Genomic DNA, 22194 nt, shown 5'->3' with positions numbered 1-22194 from the left:
AGGCCCAGTACCTCTCTAACCCCTTCCCACTTCTCTTCCCCTCACTCACTCTGTTCTGACCACACTGGCCTCCTCGCTCTTCCTAGAACAGGCCAAACACACTCACACCTCAGGGCCTTTGTACTTGACTGTTCACTCTACCTAGATCACTCTTCTCCTAGGTAATGGCACTATCCTCTGTTTCCTTTCAGTCCCAGCCAGAGTCTCACTTTATCTGTAAAGGCTTTCCTGACCACCTTATGTAAAGTATACAGAGAGAGAGTTACTCTTTATCTTGAGTTCTGCTTTATTCTTTTCATAACACTGGACGTATTGTATATTTTTATTTTTTTATTGTTTCTCTTCCTTGCCTAGAATACAAGGTCCATGGGAGCAGGCTTTGTATTGTTCGCTGCTTTTTCCTCACTGCCTAAACCCCGATGCAGGCCATTTGTAGGCACTCAGTAAATATGTGCACAGTAAATGAGTGGAAACTGGAGAGCTTGCAGGGGAACAAAGACACAGGATGTGGCAGCAGATGCCTAGAGAACAACTTTGGGGAGAGAAAAGGAGGACGTTTTCATATTTTCATGAAATTCTCCTGGGTAGTATCTCGTCTCTCCCCCCAAACTTTTAATAGAACATCCATTACTTGTTAATATGTAGTACAATTGGATCTGTTTATGGACATGCAGCCAAAAGTTCTTTCTAAAAAATTTTTTATTGAGGTATAGTTGATTTACAATATTATATTAGTTACAGGTATACAATAGAGTGATTCCAAAATTTTATAGATTATACTCCATTTACAGTTATTATAAAATATTGGATCTGTTCCCTGTGCTGTACAATATATCCTTGTAACTTATTTATTTTATACATAGTAGTTTGTACTTCTTATTAACCTACTCCTATATTGTGCCTTCCCCCTGCAACGAAAAGGTTTTGATAGGGGTTTAGGGCCTATGTAAAAAATCTTCTTAGGAAACTTCCATATCTGAGTTACACTGTAAAATGCAAGTGTATGATCACAGTACCAACGTCTGTTCTAATGATTGGCTCTCCCATATGAGACCTTCAACATCACCTATTTGACTTATTCCATACCACATGTATTTCCATGCATGGGCACATTTGAAACATAAGCTTTTTCTACATAACTCATAATACCAATTCATTTTTCTTTTTAAATCATAGTAATGTAAACAAAAGCTATTCCAAACCCTTTGTTCTTGCCAGGGAATATAAAGGGTTACATTGAGTGGACCACTTGATTGCACCCATGTTGAGAAAGGCTGGAGCCTTCAGAACTGCTCAGCATCCCTGCAAGTTACCTTTCAACCCCTTTTTCCTTATCTTTCATTTTTTCCTCTCTTCTCTGGGTGGAAGGATTGGATCTGTTTGTGCTCTAACGTACATTTTCCAGTGTAAAAAAAATGTGAACATGAGTCAAGACAAATTTACCTGAGAAGATGCGTCAACCCCAATTAAAAGTTGTTGGGTTTTTCTTTAACACCTTTATTGGAGTATAATTGCTTTACAATGGTATGTTAGTTTCTGCTTTATAACAGAGTGAATCAGCTATACATATACATATATCCCCATATCTCCTCCCTCTTGCGTCTCCCTCCCACCCTCCCTATCCCACCCCTCTAGGTGGTCACAAAGCACCAAGCTGATATCCCTGTGCTGTGCAGCTGCTTCCCACTAGCTATCTGTTTTACGTTTGTATGTCCATGCCACTCTCTCACTTCGTCCCAGCTTACCCTTCCCCCTCCCCGTGTCCTCAAGTCCATTCTCTATGTCTGCGTCTTTATTCCTGTCCTGCCCCTAGGTTCTTCAGAACCATTTTTTTTTTTAGATACCATATATATATATTAGCATACAGTATTTGTTTTTCTCTTTCTGACTTACTTCACTCTGTATGACAGTCTCTAGGTCCATCCACCTAGCTACAAATAACTCAGTTTCGTTTCTTTTTATGGCCAAGTAATATTCCATTGTATATATGTGCCACATCTTTATCCATTCGTCTGTCAATGGACACTTGGGTTGCTTCCATGTCCTGGTATTGTAAATAGAGCTTCAGTGAACATTGTGGTACCTGACTCTTTTTGAATTATGGTTTTCTCAGGGTATATGCCCAGTAGTGGGATTGCTAGGTCGTATGGTAGTTCTATTTTTAGTTTTTTGAGGAACCTCCATGCTGTTCTCCATAGTGGCTGTATCAATTTACGTTCTCACAAACAGTGCAAGAGAGTTCCTTTTTCTCCACACCCTCTCCAGCATTTATTGTTTGTAGATTTTTTAATGATGGCCATTCTGACCAGTGTGAGGTGACACCTCATTGTAGTTTTGATTTGCATTTCTATAATGATTAGTGATGTTGAGCATCCTTTCATGTGTTTGTTGGCAACCTGCATATCTTCTTTGGAGAAATGTCTATGTAGGTCTTCTGCCCATTTTTGGATTGGGTTGTTTGTTTTTTTGATATTGAGATTCATGAGCTGCTTGTAAATTTTGGAGATTAGTCCTTTGTCAGTTGCTTCATTTGCAAATATTTTCTCCCATTCTGAGGGTTGTCTTTTCGTCTTGTTTATGGTTTCCTTTGCTGTGCAAAAGCTTTTAAGTTTCATGAGGTCCCATTTGTTTACTTTTGTTTTTATTTCCATTTCTCTAGGAAGTGGGTCAAAAAGGATCTTGCTGTGATTTATGTCATGGAGTGTTCTGCCTATGTTTTCCTCTACAAGTTTGATAGTGTCTGGCCTTACATTTAGGTCTTTAATCTATTTTGAGTTTACTTTTGTGTATGGTGTTAGGGAGTGTTCTAATTTCATTCTTTTACATGTAGCTGTCCAGTTTTCCCAGCACCACTTATTGAAGAGGCTGTCTTTTCTCCATTGTATATTCTTATCTCCTTTATCAAAGACAAGGTGACCTGGGCTTCCCTGGTGGCGCAGTGGTTGAGAATCCGCCTGCCGATGCAGGAGACACGGGTTCGTGCCCTGGTCCAGGAAGATCCCACATGCCGCGGAGCAACTAAGCCCGTGAGCCATGGCCGCTGAGCCTGTGCGTCCGGAGCCTGTGCTCTGCAACGGGAGAGGCCACAACAGTGAGAGGCCCGCATACCGCAAAAAAAAAAAAAAAAAAAAAAAAAAAAAAAAAAAGACAAGGTGACCATTTGTGTGTGGGTTTATCTCAACCCCAATTAAAAGTTTGATAGGAAATTGAAAGCTAAACATTGGAGCCAGTTGTCTGTTACTTATATATCATCTCATTCTCTGTGTGTCCTGTAATCATGCATAGGAGATTATTATAGGCTTTCGTTTGTTAAAGTGACTAACATGGTACAGTGACTAACATAGTGCTGCAATATAAATGCACAGTAATTAAAACATATAATTAGTTCACTTACATAGAAGGAAAAGTAAATGGTGCAAATGTGATTCTTTAAAACTTTCTCTCAATCCCCTCAAAGTATACTATATCTGAGCTTTGTATTTTGCAGATGGTGGGTGGAAATTTGGGCTCACCACATGTATCCCAACCAGCTGCTCTTGGGATGTTAGGACAAATGAAGAGAGGGGAATAACTACGTAAACTTTGCTTGTGAGAGTACACCCTTATGGTGTCGGGGGAAAGCACAATGAACAGGAAATAAGGAAGCCGACATTCTCTACCACTAACTGCATTATCTGTAAAGTAAAGGTTTCCATTAGAAAATCCTTGAAGAGTAACTTCTAGACTCAGTTATTTCTGCTATAAATGATATTTTTATATTTTATCATTTTGTGTTTGCCATGACTTTTTTATTTTCTTCTTTAATTACTTCCTGAACTGTCTACATTTATAAAGGGCAAAACATTGGAATCATTTTCCTAGGATTTAATATTTGAAAGACCTCATAGACTTTTATTATAATTCTGTGGTGGCAAAAATCATTTCTATCTGTTCTGATGTTGCAGATCCTGTCACGAAACCAGTGGTGCAGACTCAGCCTTCCTCTGGGGCTGTGGAGTATGTGGGGAACATGACCCTGACATGCCTCGTGGAAGGGGGCACCCGGCTGGTTTACCAGTGGCTAAAAAATGGGAGGCCTGTCCACACCAGCTCCACCAACTCCTTTTCTCTCCAAAACAACAGCCTTCATATTGTTCCAGTGACCAAAGAAGACATTGGGAATTACAGTTGCCTGGTGAAGAACCCTATCAGTGAGATGGAAAGTGACATCATTATGCCTACCATATATTGTAAGTTTTTAAAAATATATACATCCACATGAGTTTTCTTCTGGGAAGTTTTCATGAGAGGAGTCACAGAGAACATCACCAGATGTTGACACCAGATGTCATTTGGTTTTCACCATCATTGTAATGTAGTACTAGGTGCAATTATACTTCCTAGGCACTGTCTTGTCATGAAATATAGTTACTTGCACAACCCTGTTTCTTGAAGATCAAGTTGAGATACTGGCCAGGGGCCTTTTAGGATATATTCTCTGACTCAGTGCATGTGTGACCTTAATTCTAGTGGAAAGTAGGAAACTCAATTTCAAACCCAGAACCATGCAGAAGGCGCTGATTTATTCACCCCCATGGAGGAAGAGCTGTTCATCATAAAATGGGAGAGGGATGTGCTCTGGAGCTGACTACAGGGAGAAAGAATGTTCCCGGGTTATGCATGGGAAATGCGGCCCAAGGCGTGGCTGTTCTCTCTGCCCATTTTCTCAGCTCCACTTTTAGAGGCAGGGTGCAGAGAGGATCACAGAGAAAACATAATTATTCTGCATTAAGCTATTCAGCTTCCCAGGGAATCCGTAATTATTTTGGATTTCAATTCTCTCTGGTTCTTTTTTCTGTTGATGTAGTTGCTATCGTTATTTTTGTTTAATCTCATGTACAAGTTAAGTTCACAAAACTTTTCACTTCATGTCATATTATCATCACCAACCCAAGCAAGATTTCTCTCTCTTGATTGTATTATTTTTCCCCATCCCCTCTGCTCCATAGCACCACCTCCAATATGTTTAACATTGCATTCTAATTTCAGCTTCTCACAAAGTTTCTCAACCTCCACACTAATGACATTTTGGCTGGACAACTCTTTGTTGTGGGGAGTTGTCCTATGCATTATAGGATGTTTAATAGCATCCATGGCCCCTACCCACTACATACCAGTAGCACCCTCCCCTCAAGTTGTGACAACTAAAAATGTCTCTGGACGTTGCCATATGTCCCCTGAGTGTGGGGGAGAGGGACTGGTGTGTGCAAAATCTCCCCTAGTTGAACCAATGGCTTATCACATTGGGAAGTCATCTGATCAGTTACCATTATAGTTTAGTGCATGGACACAACAGCAATATAACAAAATAAATAAGGCATGGCAAAGGAAAACTTCTCACTCTGTGGCATGAGGGTGGAGATTTCAGCTGGTTGAATCACAAGGGTAAAATAAAGCCTTGTAAGTATATCTACTCTCTCATCAAATATATCTGCATAATGCTCAGAAAGGCCCTAAAACCTAGTGTTTAGGTGCTTAGGAGGTAGACAGACCTAAGTGGGAAATGGGTTCTGTCACTACCCATGTGACTTTAAGAAATCCCTTGACCTTTCTGAGCCTCATCTGTAAAATGGAGATGGTTAAAACTACCTCACCACATTAAATGAAATCAATCCTTTCTGAAGAATAGTCAGTAGATGACACCAAGCAAGCATTCAGTAAATGGAAACTATTATTGATACATCTGTATTCTATTTTCTTCAATAGAAAATTGATAGTCTTCTTGAGGAAGTGTGTTATTAACTCTTTGGAAAAAAGCACCAGCATATGTAGGTTTTTTCAACTAGATAAAGCTTAACAATAAAACCGAGCCGCAGAAATGTGGCAGGAAAAGCAACTTCTGGGAAGTGGAGTACAGTGGTGTGATACAGTTATACAATAACGTTTGTTTAATTAAGCAAAATTAAGATAAAAATAGAACCATTGAATCTTAAAACTGGAAGCTATCCTATATTTTAGCAGAAGTGAGAAAATGTGACAATGAAATGTATGAGAATGTCTTAGATACCATAGGAATGTATACAAAGGAGTATAGTGGTTAGGCACAGAACTCTGGAGCCAGAAATCCTGCTTCTACTGCCTTACCTCTCTTGTGCCTCAGTTTCTTCAACCATATAATGGTGATAATGATAGTACCTACTTCACAGAGTTATTGTTTGGATTAAATCTGTTACTATATGTAAATTGCTTACAACAGTGATTGGCCCATAGTAAATACTATATAACTGTTGGCCATTATTATTACTATAATATTATGAGTCTATGGGAATTCAGAGACAAAAACATTACTTCTAGCTGGAGAGAAGGCTTATTATAGAAAATAACATTTGAGATGGACCCTTGGGTATGAATGGGGCAAGGGTCAATGTCTGTAAAAAACATTTCACACAATAGGGACAGAGACACAGACACTAAGCAGAGGTCAAAGTATTTGGCAAATGGTCCAGTTTGGCTAGAGTGTAGGATACAATGAGGAATAGATAGAGGTTCCCTGCTCCCTTCCATCAGAAAGTCGAGTGTTCCTATGAAACCATGTGTAAACCGAAATGGTATAAAGTGAATAAGCAGTTGCCTTATGACATGTCTTGCTAACGGATGCACAAAATAAATCAAAATAAAGCACAGGTGCTCACAGATGCACTTCAAAGCTATGGAGCCTTCATGCAGAGATGCTGAGTGTAGTTCCCTGGGAAGGGGCTTGGTGGCACCACTTTCGCTGCCGGGGTGCCCACCGCCTGTAAAATGGCTCCTGCAAAACAAACACTGATCGCTATTTTTTGCTTTTCATCTTTTTTTGTGAAAGCAAAAATCCTCTTCAGATTTCTTTCAGTCAGCTAAAAACAGGTACTAATGTAGGTCTTTCATAAAAGCCAAGTGGCGTAAAGCAAAGTTTTGCAAAGCAGAGGATACCTGTATATTTGAGTCAGATTAGGGGGAGCTTTGAATCCAGGCATTACTTGGTAAACAATGAGGAAAATTATATTTAAAGCAAAGGTTCAAATTTTTAAAAAGACTACAGAATGTTTTATAAATAAATACACACGTATTCTAGACTAAATCAAGAAATGTTTGTCAAGAGAGCACATTTTTCAAAATAGACCACAAATGTCATGCAATTATAGAAAGAGTGGGGCTTCCCTGGTGGCACAGTGGTTGAGAGTCCACTTGCCGATGCAGGGGACACGGGTTCGTGCCCCGGTCCAGGAAGATCCCACACACCGCAGAGCAGCTGGGCCCGTGAGCCATGGCCGCTGAGCCTGCGTGTCCAGAGCCTGTGCTCTGCAACGGGAGAGGCCCGCGTACCGCAAAAAAAAAAAAAAAAAAAAAAAAAAAAAAAAAAAGTGTTTATAGGAAAGGGAAAAGGGGAGGTAAGATATATTTTATTAACCTATAATATATAGAAAAAAAGTCACCAATTTTGAACTACATACAGTGATTAAACATGTCTAAGAGCAATTTGAAAGCATTATTTTCTGAAAAATATTGTTCACACAGAAATAGAAAAAACTTCATACATTGATTGTGTAATTCACTTTTGGTGTAGGGGAACTCAAAGAGGATTAACTGCTAGTCCAACCTAGTTCAGAATTCAATGTCTCAAAGATGAACAGAGAAACAGAAACAGAGGAAATTATATTAAAGATTGCCAAAGAAGAAGGAAATTACAGTTTTTCACCAAAAAATACCAAAACACCACTCACTAGAAGCAAATTATATAAGATTTATTACAATCATTAGTTATATAGTGAAAATATCCTGTCTGCCTTAAAGCACAAGGCGGAGAAATAGATTTATGAAGTGTAAACTGTGACTCTCTGCACGACTAGCATTGAATTGGAGTGAAAATTTTAGATTCGGCACCATCTATTATACATGTAGTCATATTCTTGACTGAATAAGGTTATTCTGACATGAATTAAAACTTCCATTCAACTCCAGGTAGCACAGACCTAAGCACTCAAGGTACTTGAACACAGTGAAAGAAAATGTGAGCAGACAAATGGAATCAAATCTAGGGCTATACAGACACATCCTTACATTGTTCTTTATTATTTGGTCTAAATGGTTTACATTCACATAGAAAACGTACAAAATGCAAAACAAGATATTAAACCAGCCAGATATCATCTACTGAATATTAATTTGGAGGAGCCACCATTCAGTGTGGTAAGAGCAGAAGTAAGATGGTGTTGGAGCATTCTTTGTCCACTGAAAAAAACCTGATTTTATTTTGTTTCAACCATGGACTCTAGTAAATATCGTGTCCTTTGGAGAGTGTAATGGATAGCATGGTGTTATGAGCCTAAGCTGTCCATTCAGACTGCCATTGTCACCCTGTGAGTCAGTTTCCTCATGTCCTTATCTACACTGTCTCAGTGTAAGGCTAATACCTACCTCTAGAGGGATGGGGAGGATTAAGTGAGATTTTATGTGTAAAGAAGGCAGCAAGTGGCACATAGGAAAAACTCAATAATGTTCGCTCTTTTGCTTTTCCTCTTGTTTTTTCTTATTTTTTTTCACCTTGGAGCCCAAACTATGCTGACATAATTGGCAACATGACAGCAAGAAGTTGTGGAAAGCCTGGGTAATTTAGAAGATACCTGCAAAGAGAAAACTGAAAGAATACTTTGAAAAGAACTTTCTTCCCCAGACGTTACCATTATTTAACACATTTTATTTTTCTACATGAAAATATTTTCTTTACATGAATTCTTCTTATGTCTATTTATCTCGCCATCTATTTACCTATCTTTAAACTTTAGCCATAGATTTAAATGAAAAATTCCTAGGGGAAATTGCATAAACAATTACAGGTACATGAAAGTATCATTTGCATCTTTAAATACACTTTTGCTTTGCTATATAGTTTAGTTTTATCTGGCAAAGTGAAAATAAGATCTTTCTTTCAACATGTGCAAGTTCATGTCCTAATCTTATAATTTATCACAGAATATGGTGATACACAGTGTGTAAAGTATTAAAATGGGGGGAAAAACATAATCACACCTGTAAATGTTAAATATTATGCTTTAAACTCCTAAATCCTCTTTCCTTTCCTGTGTTATTTGAAAGAATTAGAATATCCCCATCTGAATCAGTTCAGATTTTACAGGACATATCTTCTATTTATAGACTGAACTTTCTTCTTTGCACTCTTTTAGGAATAGTCTATGGAAATCTCACAGAGAAACACCTGTCATAAGTAAAGACTAATGAAAGGTAGTAGAAAGAGGAACACTTAGAAAATTTTACAATGTGGGTTCCATTTCCACATTGTAAAGATGAATTATCTAGATGATTTAAGATGTTTTACTCTTACTATGTGGTAATTGTGAATAGAGTGTTAATAATTTATTTTCTTGATTATTTTTGCATTCAAATGCAAGAACCTTCACTAGGGGCTTCCCTGGTGGCGCAGTGGTTGAGAGTCCGCCTGCCGATGCAGGGGACACGGGTTCGTGCCCCAGTCCGGGAAGATCCCACATGCCGCGGAGCGGCTGGGTCCGTGAGCCGTGGCCACTGAGCCTGCGCGTCCGGAGCCTGTGCTCCTTAACGGGAGAGGCCACAACAGTGAGAGGCCCGCATACCACCACCAACAAAAAAAGAACCTTCACTGGTCAACATCTCATCTTACTGATCTTATTCACTAATTCATTCATGTATTGACTCATTCACTTATGGTTTGATTTGATTCAGAAATCAAACATCATGGTTTTGTTTGTGCTAAGCAGTTTTTACCTATCATGTAACATACAGAAACACAACCCAGATTCATTATTTTTTTTTTTTTACTGTCACAGTTTTAGCCATTTTGTTGTTTGTTTTTGTTTTGTTGGTTTGGGTTTGGGTTTGGGGTTACAAGAATTAAATAAAATATGTAATCTGAAGAACTGTCATTTACCCTATTGATACGGCATCAACATGCTTTCAATCTTTATTATTCCTTGCAAACTGAGAATATGCGCCTTAGTTGATGTTGTTCCCACTTCTCTTTCTTCACCTGGTTATACCCTCCTCTTCCTTCACAATATCATCCTCTCCAGAAAGGCTCACCTGCCCCCAACCTGGTCTCAGGTCTTCAGTGTCACTAAGAGGTTTGCTGTGCTCCTGCAGCACCCCATGCACATCTCTCCCCTGGAACTCACTACATTATGTTTCCTTGAGTCTCTTCCACTCATAAGCACCTCAGGCCAAGTTATTCATCTTTGTATCCCTAAGTATCCCTAATACTTGACACAGATTAAGAATTCAATAGAGGTTTCTTGAATTTGGCTACAATGGACCAGATTATCTTTCTTCATATCCCTTTCAGATTTCAGTGTTACTTGATGAAGCTGTAGGAAGGCTAAATTCCCATTATAACAGCTTATTAGTTATAGTGCTCTGGCCCTTCGTTGTTATGTTTTGCTTTGTTTTTGTTTTTTCTGACGTTTAGCAAAGTTCCTCAGTAATGTAGTAAATGTTATATTCCAATACTCCCCCATAGAAGACCACATCATAATTTAGAATTTCAGCATGAATCACCTCTTCTATTTTCTTAAGGCGCTGTTTCTATGACAATTTCCTTCATGAAAACAGGAATTATTTTTTATTTTGGCAGAAAAAGTATAACAAAATCAAGAGTGACCATATATTTATGAGGTTATGATGTCATAACCTGGTATTGGCCTTGGTGGAATACAATGTCAAGCCAGTAATTCAGGCTAGTAGCTACTTGCAGTTCATGAAATGTGTATGCCTTCCAGCTCTGTTGTAAATAATAACCCAGTAACTGATGCATTTTGTGTGCAACATATGGCACTGCTGCAGGGAAGTGCTCTAAGTGATAAAAATTAAAGAAAAAAGGTCACTCACAGTAAATACTTACCATCTGCTCCCAAGCAGGGTGGCAAGCAGCATCATGATGGAAATTTAGGTACTGTTCCTGCCCAGCCATAAATTGTTAAAGAGAACAGATGATATGTATTTTACAAGTCACTCAGTAAACAGCTATTCCTGGGGCAAAGGGTTCACTTCTATTGGGAGTTCTCTGCCAAGGGCGAGAAACTGAACCACAGTCAAAATAGTATTATCCTTCTGCTTTCATCTTCAATGTCAGAGGCCACACTGGTTGAATCACTCCAAATGTCTTCAATTGGATTGCTCATTCCCATGAATAATATACTAGGCTGCACTTCAAAGTAAAGGATGGTCAGCCTGATGTGCTAATGAGAAGGAAATAACATCAGAGTATAGGAAGAAGAAAATAGATTGTAAGCTGTAGGTAGAGTGTGATAGACAGATAGATAGGTGATAGATAGATACATAGATAGATGATAAATAGATAGATGATAGATCAATCCGTGTGTGTGTGTGTGTGTGTGTGTGTGTGTGTGTGTGTGAGAGAGAGAGAGAGAGAGAGAGAGAGAGAGAGAGAGAGAGAGAGAGAGAGAGGTAGAGGTAGAGGTAGAGAAAAAAGACTTAAAGATCATACATTGAAATATGGATATTCATTCTCTGAGATGAAAACAAGTGCATTTTCATCTTCATCCTTCTCTGGAATTTTAGGATTTTCTGCAGTGAACATGTATTTCTTATAGAATCAGATAAAATATGCTACATTTTAAGAAATCATATGAGAATCAAGGAACTTAAATTCTTCAAGGTGTTAGGTTCCAGGAACTGGAAGAGGTGCTTGTGTGGTGGCTAGGGGAGTTTGAGGTATTTGATGCTGACTCTGAAGAGCCACATATAGCAGATAATTAAGCAGACAGGAGAGAAAATATTATGCCAATCATGAAACCCAATAAATGAGGAAGTAGCAAAATCAAAGTAAACATGAGTGTAGGGAAGAGGAACTAAGACAATCAGATTCCTTTCTTTAAAAACATGTTTTATTTTAAACTAGAGGGATCATTAAATTAGATAATCAACCTTATTCACCAGCCTTGGCTCTAAATTACTGTGGGCTTTCTCTGCAAATGGAACCCACTCTCCAAAATGAAAGAATTACTACTTTTGAGAATATTCCATTATGTTGCAAGGTCCTAAAGCAATTCCAAATGGGAAGTTCCCCAAAAAGTTTTGAGTAATGGCAGCACACTTTGAAAGCAGTATTTCTCATTTTTATGTGTGTTAAATTTAGTCAAACAATTTGTTTTTATACTCACATTCTATAAACCCTGAAAACAAGTGGGAAGACAGAAAATACTGAATGACCACACTTCTCTTCCTTTTCAAGCCTGCCTCTCTGCTCTCAGACTTTAACCTTTGTGACGGACTCGGGGTTTTTGCTGCTCCAAACCTCTGTTGGTTCCTCCCATTGGTTTCCTACTATGGGAACCATAACCAGTGCCCACCCGTCGGTGGTCTTTGCTTCCCTAATGTTCTATCAATGCCGACAGCTTGAGGGAACCCTGCTGCTGCACTGGGTCTGAGATAATAGCAACAGGAACCACGTATAGGACACCTCAGGTCTCCTCACAATACCTAGAACAGTATCATGCACACAGTAGCATCTCAATATTGATTTTGGTTGAGTGAGTGAAAACAACTTTTCATTCCCATTACACAATATTATTCAGTGGAATTCAGAATAAGAGTGTTTTCTTTCACAACACACAGTTCTAAAACAGAGGTTTTCCCCTGAGACCGTATCACAGCCTGAAATGAGAAAACAGTACGACAGGGTTCCAGTTCAGTCACAGGGAAGGGGCATTCATTTCTCTTCACTTTAATGCTCCATCTCCAGTTCCTGATTACTTCGAATTTGAAGGTACTTCTATGTTTGCTTTCTGAAAGCAGGATCATCTCATGTATACATATTAGTATAAATCTACAGGTTTCCTTCAGATGCCTCTGTGTCTTTAGGAAGTAAATATGTGTAAAGTGTATGTCCTCTAGCTAAATATAATTTATTGTTTTGCACCTTCAGTTTCTGTTGTATCTTGGGAAATTTGTCTCCCCAATGGTAGATTGGTCAGAATATGGTGACATAATGGAGAACCATTCTGGGAATCTGCAAATTTGGGGTTGGCTTGTCAGTATCCAAAATAACTTTAGCATGGCATGAATCATGGTGTTTCAAAGGTAGCACGATTGGCAACCAGTCATCTAATCAATCTTTTTATAGTAAAGGTGAGGAAAATGAGACCCCAGAAGTTTAAATGACTTTTGAAGAACACTTTACTAATCATTGACAAAACTGGGATTTAGCCTCATTATCCTACTGTCTAATCACTACATTATATTATTCCATACAATGAGAGATGAACAGTTGTTACTTTTTTAAAAATCAGCACCTTTGAGATTAGGTTATTTCTAAGCAATCCATCCATAGCCTTATCCAGTTTATAAATTCCTTGAGAGTAGGAACTATGTCTGACACATTTTTTATCTCTTACATATTAAATATATTATGTAACACTTAGTATCTCTCAAACAAGTATTTTTTGATTGATTACTTGATTAACTGAGTACAGAATTAATATATAATTAGACAGTAATTTATTGTAGAACAAATAATACAGTTAGAAAACCATAAACTATTTTGATATAGAAAGTTATACCACCTAACAGTTTTTTTGGAGAGGTAATATGAATAATTAAATACATATATTTTATAGTCCCAGAGCTGCTATTTAATAGCTATGTGACCATGGGAAAATTAATTTTTTAAATATCTCTTCCTTCACGTTATAATGGGAATAACATTTACCTTATGCGGTTGCTTTAAAGATTAAATGTGGTTGTCTGCATAAGTACTTAAAGTGTCTTCAGATGGTGAATACCCAACAAATATTGGTTATGGTCAGCTGAAAAATGAGTACAATAATGCCTAAACCTTAAAGTTTTTAGAATATAAGTCAGGATATATACTGAATGAGAAAAACCTATCTAGCTGGGGAATATTTTTTAAATCTCTTTTTATATGTTCTCTGAAGAAATCAGTGGGCAATGTGTCTTTATCTGCAGGCAATCTGGTGCCATAGAAATAGCAAGCTGCTACAGGAATATTGCAGTGTAAGGAAAAATACCAGGGGATATCCATGATTAAGTAGTTTACTGATGATCAATGAATATTTGTTGATGATAATGAAGATGTATTTTTTCCAAATGGAATCTATGCTTAGCTTGTGGGAGGAATTTTTAAAATTCTTTAAACTCTTAAAATGTCATGAAAATATAGAATACTCCTATATCTTTTTGCACAAATTTGTGTTCCATGTGAAACTGTGTAACATAAATATTTACATGAACTGTCCCAGCACTTAGAAGAAAAGTAGATAATACTCAAAGAAAGGTTGTCAAAGAGAAAATAGTGGCCATAATCTATTTTTTAAATGCTTTTAAGTACAACTGCAGTTTCAGAAAGATGAAATTTGTCTAACAAGATTGCAGATTTATCTATACATGACTCGAAAGCTTAGCACCGCAATCATGATAACAGTGTCTATAAAATTATATCCTAAGTTTTAGGGCTTACACTATTTCAGATAAGTTCAATCACATCTCAAATTATTTCCATTTCCATGGATACCAGAATAAAACACTTCTAGGTCCTTATCATTTACTGGGAGTCTAAATGAAGACCTATTTGCCCACGTTTAACTTGAGGACCTTCATGGAAAATAAAATGCTGCTAAGCTCTCCCAAACTCAAAAACTATGTTGCGATTATTTATGTCACCCCTTTATTTCTTTTTTCAATTAATGTAGATGGACCTTATGGACTTCAAGTTAATTCTGATAAAGGGCTAAAAGTAGGGGAAGTGTTCACTGTGGATATTGGAGAAGCGATCTTGTTTGATTGTTCTGCTGATTCGTATCCTCCCAACACCTACTCCTGGATCCGGAGGACAGACAATGTCACATATGTCATTAAGCACGGGCCTCACTTGGAAGTTGCATCTGAGAAAATAGCCCAGAAGACAACTGACTACATGTGCTGTGCTTACAACAATGTAACTGGAAGGCGAGATGAAACTCATTTCACCATCATCATCACTTCTGTAGGTGAGTGTGATATAAAAGGCAGGGATCCCAATGAAACACAAATGCACAATAGCTTCCCTTTACTCCTATTTTATACCTGTGTGGAAGAGATTATCATTGTGGGATTGTTCATATACTCTAAGAAACTCTTTCCTGAGTTAACTAAGCCATGGTTTCTAAGAGTCAAAGAAAGAAAACCCAAAGAATAATGGAGAGAGAATTCAATTGCTAGCTCTGAGGGGCTATAAAGAAAAAGGGAATTCAATAAATTACTTCTAAAATGTATATTCTTACTTTCCTGATTTTACAAACAGGAATATAAGAGAAGAGGTTATTCATTTAAAAGGTTTATATCTACTGTTGCATTAGGTCAGATGAATACATCTCCATGAAATCTGGTTTTCCTATCTGGCTCCCTTCTCACCGTCCTTCACAGGCTTCCCTTCTTCTTTCACCATTTAAAACCTGAAATCTGAATCTGTGGGAGTTCACAATAGGGGTCTCAACACATTGGAAACTACAAAATTTTGTAAGTCTGTGAAATTTGGCATTTTCTAGAAGTTGTCTGATTTTCAGAAAGGTCATCAGTCCAAATAGTTAAGAATCACTGCCTAAAATATTTATGTCCACCAAATTCCAAACTTTCTGAGCCTTCTCTTTTCTCTCTACAGTATGATTTCATTCTGCTGTATGATTTCATTCACTCCCATGGTTTCATGTGACACTGGTACATCCCAAATCTTTATCTTTAAATATCTAAAACTGTATTCCCAGTTACCTTCTAAATGTCTCTACTTTCAGGTGCCAGAGGCAGCATACTGGTTCAATATATCAAAAACGAAACATCTTCTTTTCCCCAAAATTGCCATTCTTTCTGTATTCCCTGTTTAAATGAATGGTCCTAGTATCTACCAACCTTAGCCAGAAAGCTAAACGCCATCCCAGACTCTTTTCTCTTGCTTATTGCCCTGCCTAACATCCAGTCATCAAGTTTCCTTTCTTTCTATCTCTCAAGCCCATTCTCTTCTCTCCTTCTTCCTTCTTCTCCCTTTTTCTCCCCTCCTCCCCTCTTCCTCCTCCCCTTCTGCTTTCTCCTCCGCTTCCACCTTCTTCTTCTTTTGCTCTGTCCTCTACTGCTACTACTTCTACTGCTACTGTCAAATCCTTCTTAGACTCTTCTTTACATATAGATGAAGACAAGCCAGATTCCACCTGGGGACAACCTGGGGACAGGCTTGGACAGGAAGTGGTGGTCAGGGTTCCTATGATTGGTAGAGGAACAAGTTTGCGAAAGGCTCCACTCATTAATACCTTCTGCATTGGTGTCTTCTCTTTCTCTGTCTTTACAGCCCTGCTGCCTAGAATAGGGCCCGTTACATAGAGAGAGTCAGTACATGTTTTTTTAATATATAAAGCAAGAATATAATCCTTGGAATTCTTAGGCCAAATTTTGCAGTACTTGACCTTTGGGCCATGTGCATCAAAATCACCTGGGGAGGGCTTCCCTGGTGGCGCCGTGGTTGAGAGTTTGCCTGCCAATGCAGGGGACACGGGTACGTGCCCCGGTCCGGGAAGATCCCACATGCTGTGGAGCGGCTGGGCCCGTGAGCCATGGCTGCTGAGCCTGCGCGTCCGGAGCCTGTGCTCCTCAATGGGAGAGGCCACAACAGTGAGAGGCCCATGTACTGCAAAAAAAAAAAAAAAAAAAAAAAAAAAAAATCACCTGGGGAGGTCTAATAATATATTTTCATTAAGATACCTCAGACCTATCAGATCAGGACCTGGCAGCTAGGATCTTAGATCTGATTATTTAGCAAGCACAAGTGTGACACCCACTTGTTTAAGGTGTTTTTTTTTTTCTCCATAGCCTTTTTTTTTTTTTTTTTTTTTTTTGTGGTATGCAGGCCTCTCACTGTTGTGGTCTCTCCCATTGCGGAGCACAGGCTCCGGACGCTCAGGCTCAGCAGCCATGGCTCATGGGCCCAGCCGCTCCATGGCATGTGGAATCTTCTTGGACCGGGTCATGAGCCCATGTCCCCTGCATCGGCAGGTGGATTCTCAACCACTGCGCCACCAGGGAAGCCCCTCCATAGCCTTTTGAATTTAATTTAAAACTCTTAACGAGCCATTGAGAATGATGACTATTAAAAATCTACAGATTAATAAATATATGGTAGGTGGGGCCTTCCCAAGACTCCTTGAAGTTGAGGGTATTCATATTTGCAAAATCATTTGAGTACATCAGAATTTACATACTGGCATGGTGAGATTTTTTTTTTTAATCATATGAAGAAAATACCACACTCTCTAGAACAGTGATATCCAGTGGAACTTTCTGCAATGAAGGAAATGTTTGATGTCTGCTCTATCCAATATGGTAGTCCCTAGCCTCATTTGACTTTTGAGCACTTAAAATATGGTTATGCCACTGAGGAACTGAAGCTTTTATTTCATTTTATCTCTATTAACTTTAATTTAAATGTAAATAGCCACATATGTCTAGTGGCTACCATATTGGATGATGTAGCTCTAGAATTTTTACCTGAATTATGCTTCATTTGGGCAGTAGGTAATAACATATTTCCCTTATAGGTCCCCAAAGCATGTATGTGTTCAGGGTTATAAAAATCAGGCACTCATTCATTCATTATTTAACACCTATTATGGGCCAAATACTAGGGTAAGCATTGAAAATGCCATTTAAAAAAAATAATTCCTGCTAACAAGATGCTCACAACTTAATATGGATGGTAGGCATGTATGTAAACAGCTAGCATTCTTTGCTTTCTATTTTACTAAATTTTTAATATGTTTTTTTTTTTTTTTTTTTTTTTGCGGTACGCGGGCCTCTCACTGTTGTGGTCTCTCGCGTTGCGGAGCACAGGCTCCGGACGCGCAGGCGCAGCGGCCATGGCTCACGGTCCCAGCCGCTCCGCGGCATCTGGGATCCTCCCGGACCGGGGCACGAACGCGTGTCCCCTGCATTGGCAGGCGGACTCTCAACCACTGCGCCACCAGGGAAGCCCTAATATGATTTAATGAGCTTTTTACCTCAATGGTTAACTGAAACATAATTTTGAAACACACCATAATTAAGTATATAAAATAATTTTGTGGCAAATCTGGATGTTACCATAGACTAGTTCCTCATGCTCACTGCAAGTGAAAACATGGCTGTAAGGTGTAGGTGTATACTGCAGTGAAGCCTTTCTTACTACCTGAACTTTCTCCATTAATATTTAGCCAAGATATTGTCATAATATCAGAAGCCCCCAATATTTGATTAAGATCTTATTACTAAGGTCCAAAGACAGCTACAGTCTTAATATCAAATAATTACCTTTTATAAAATCTATAAAACCTGTTTGACCAGTACAAAGACCAGACATTTGTTATTATTGTAAATAAGAAGAGCAGGTGCTTATTTTTCAGAAGGATTCAATGTTGTCAACATTCATAATCTCTTTGTGGCTTTTAGAGCTGTTTTCCAATCCCCAAATGTCCACAGATCTTAAACAGCGGCAAATGGCAAAGAAAATGTGTAGTATTGATGTGTTTTAAGTATTTGATTTTTTTAAAAAGCTTTCCAAATGAATTAATCTCTGCAATGCAGATTAAGGGTATACCAAGCTACAGTGAAAAAAATGGACATCTCTTGTAACTATCAATTGAGCACTTACTGACCATCCACTTTGATGAGCTACCTATATTAATATCTGTGGAAAACTTGAGATAATTTAGAGGGGTAAAATACCTTCCTCTGAGATATTTTCAAAACCAAGTTGTGTTTGGCATAACCAGAGTCCAGTTATAAGAAATAGATGAACATTTGTTTTTAATGAGGCAAAGAATGTGGCCAGTCAAAAAGTCTCAGCAATAAGAAGTGGGTGGCAAAGCAAAAAGGAGTCAAAGATGACTCCAGGGTCACAAATATGGAAAGAAAATAACAAAGTCTGGAAATAATCAAAAGTTTTATTAGGGACTTTCAGTTGGGGAGAGGAAGACTGGAGAATGTGACAATTAGCTCTATGTTTTCCTGCCTGTGTAAGACTAGACCAGATGGTGCCTTCCACCTCTGTGGACTATGATTCACATCTAATTTGAGATATCAGTTGACCTTTCTGTATCTTAGTAGAGATATCCTAAAGAAAACAGGGGAAATAGGCAAATTCACACAGCTAGTTGGTAATAAAATAGTATCTAAATTCAAAACCCTTTTTTTAACCACTGTATAAACTGTCTCCCTGGATGTTCTTGACTGAGAATATCAATATCTAAAAGATATGTCACATATATGTACAAGATAGTGTGTATTTTCTTATCATCTTAACTAACTTCATGCTATATACAAAGATACTTCAGTTTGTCCAGACGTGTGTATACTTTCATACTAGTGAGAAATTATGAAATATCTGTAACTAAAAGTAACAGCTAGCATATAAGTTTCAAGGAAAGAATAGCAATTAAAGTAATAAATTAGCATTCATATTTTGGAAAAAGAATAATTTTATTACTTTAATTAAAGACTTCCTTGAATGCAAGTGTCCCTACTTTAAAATTTAACTGGGCCTAAATCACTATTGTGACATGTAATATGTATAAAATGAAAATGTTTATGATCAGAATACAAATGTTCACATTTAATGAAAACATTCCACTGTATACATTATTAGAGTTCTCAAGAGTCACATGGCCATAGTTTGAGATTTAGCTATAGTAGAAATATTTTTGTACATGATCCTGCAAAATCTATAATTTTTTCATATCTATTTCTATTGCACATCTTTTCATAAAGAAGAGAATGGGAAAGTGATACTACTTCTAGGCAGAAAGATAAATTTACTGATTTCTTCTAACTACCTAGAAATTTCTCTGGTTAAGATCTTCAGGAGGTGTATTTCACCTTGGACCATGGGATATAACAACTGAGATAAGCTACAGCCCTGACATCCAGAACCTGAAACGTTAGGTAACATCCCATGAGCATCTAGCATAGAACCACAGTGTCTGTCAGGTGGGGCCATAGTAGAGTGTGGAAATAGCATGGCCCCCCAGCAGGGCACCTTCATTTCCATAGGGACATGAATCAGCAGCTGTAATCAGCTAACAGATTGGATGGGAGAGATCTCAGGACTCCATTCTGATCTTGAAATAGACACGCTGACTGGAGCATATGGCTATCCTGTTTTAGGTGCAGTCTCAAGCAGCAGGGCTGCCATGGATACCACACCTCTTGCCTATATTTGCACTTAATATGTTATTTCATTTTATTTGTTTGTCAAAGGAGGGGGCAAATAGCATTTGCACTAGGGCTTTGGTAAATGAGTCAGTCATGTTTAAATAATGGGGAGAGTGGCATGCTATGTGCTAAAGAGTACAAAACTCTCTAAAAGTAGGAAGAATGGGGCTCCTGCAAGTATCCAGAACTGCACTTGTGATCCCTATACATTCTTTGTGGCAATAGGGTCATAATTTCCCTGTTGACTTATTTTCAAGTTGGGTTCTAGAAATCTATCTCTCTAAAATACACTTGCCTAGAGCTGACACAACAGCAACTGTGCCCCTTGATTTGATCCCAGAGATATCTGGCATTTTTATTTTGTGAATTTCAAATGCTGGACCTGGTAAATCTTGTGTGTTCTGGTAGAGAGAAGCAGAGTTGAGCATAGAGAGCCAGGATGCTCTAGAAGAGAAAGGGGCCCAACAGGGAAGATCATTTGTTCTGAGAAAAGGACTATCTCTATTCTTCATTCTCCAGAGAAAGGACACTTGGCTTTTGCCATAGCCAAGGTTTTAAGCTGACAGGTGCTGGTCACCTCAGGGTGGTTCTCTGATGGAGGGCTAACAGAGGCCAAGGGAGAGAGAGAGGAAAGAGGGCAATAAGGAAGGAGTCTGAAGAAATAAGGAAATAATGGTAAAGAGAAATTTTTTTTTTTTTGAGTTGGATCCTCTGTAGGACAGAATGTACAAATTCAGTCATTTTAGGAAACACAAAATAAAAGGGACAAAAAGGTAAAAATGGAGAGGGGAGGAGATGTATCTTATATAGTGTGAGACATCCAGTCATTGTATGTTAAACCTATTACAAGGCCTCAGAATCATGGAAGTGCCTGGCAAAGAGCTGATGTATGCCATAGTGTAACTTCAGCATTAGAATGAGAAATACTCTGAAATAATACTTATTAGCATATTTTCAGGTTTCAGGGGGATAAAAACAGCTGATACTACACTAAAATATTTTTCATTTTAAGGTTCATTGTTGAAACTGGGCTAGAATAAATTAGCATTGAATTTTTTTTTAGGGACTAAGGGATATTGAATTTTAGTGAAGGCAGTCTGGCTATCAAGAAATGAGAGAGTCAGAGCACATCAAATCTGGTGTTAGAAAAGGTTGGAGGAAAAACTGAATATATTGGGGCTACCTTCCAATTATGAAAACCATTCTTGGGCTTCCCTGGTGGCACAGTGGTTAGGAATCCGCCTGCCAATGCTGGGGACACAGGTTCGAGCCCTGGTCCAGGAGGATCCCACATGCCACAGAGCAACCAAGCCCATGCGCCACAACTTATGAGCCTGCATTCTAGAGCCCATGAGCCACAACTACTGAGCCCGCGTGCTACAACTACTGAAGCCCTCACACATGGAGCCCCTGCTCCACAACAAGAGAAACCACCGCAAAGAGAAGCCCGTGCACAGCAATGAAAAGTAGCCCCCTCTCGCCACAACTAGAGAAAGCCTGCGCGCAGCAACGAAGACCCAATGCAGCCAAAAATAAATAAAACTAAAAATAAATAAATTCATTTTTAAAAAGAAAAGAAAAGCCTGTGGGAAAACCATTCTTTGACCATGGATCAACAGCAAAAAATTAAATTTGCAGTCAGGGAAAAAACTATGTTCCAGTCCCAGTTCTGGGACTTACTGACTATGGCCAATATTTTCATTTCTCTGAAACTATTTCTCTATCTGTACCTATAAATGACACTTTAAATTTCTTTATTATTTTCATTATTACTGATATGACATATCTGTACCAAATAAATGGGAAACAAATGTACATTTGGTTTTACATACATATAATGCACATACATTTAATTGTGCATATCTGAAAATTGTGTAGTTTTTATTTTAGTATTGGATCTAAAATAAAGAAATCAGAGAATTCTCTTGATAAAAGTGGTGCCCA

General features: G+C 38.3%; 1 protein-coding gene across 8 annotated transcripts in view; it reads left to right on the top strand.

Annotated features, from left to right (window-relative positions):
* Nucleotides 1-21695, top strand: part of HEPACAM2 (HEPACAM family member 2) — a 37336-nt gene extending 15641 nt beyond the window's left edge. For 7 of the 8 annotated variants that reach the window (XM_067042506.1, XM_067042507.1, XM_067042508.1 and 4 more), the window contains 2 exons: nt 3945-4229; nt 14736-15220. In XM_067042506.1, the coding sequence (XP_066898607.1) occupies nt 3945-4229; nt 14736-15220 (770 nt within the window). Of the gene's footprint in view, nt 1-3944; nt 4230-14735; nt 15221-21595 lie in introns of those variants that run through there. The other variant, XM_067042502.1, reaches the window with a different exon arrangement.
* The last annotated feature ends 499 nt before the right edge of the window (nt 21696-22194 follow it).

Source organism: Kogia breviceps, chromosome 9 (assembly GCF_026419965.1).
Source record: "Kogia breviceps isolate mKogBre1 chromosome 9, mKogBre1 haplotype 1, whole genome shotgun sequence".
NCBI classification, from domain to species: Eukaryota; Metazoa; Chordata; class Mammalia; order Artiodactyla; family Physeteridae; genus Kogia; species Kogia breviceps.
The sequence above is the reverse complement of the archived record's forward strand: the minus strand, read 5'-3'. Positions and strand labels throughout refer to the sequence as shown.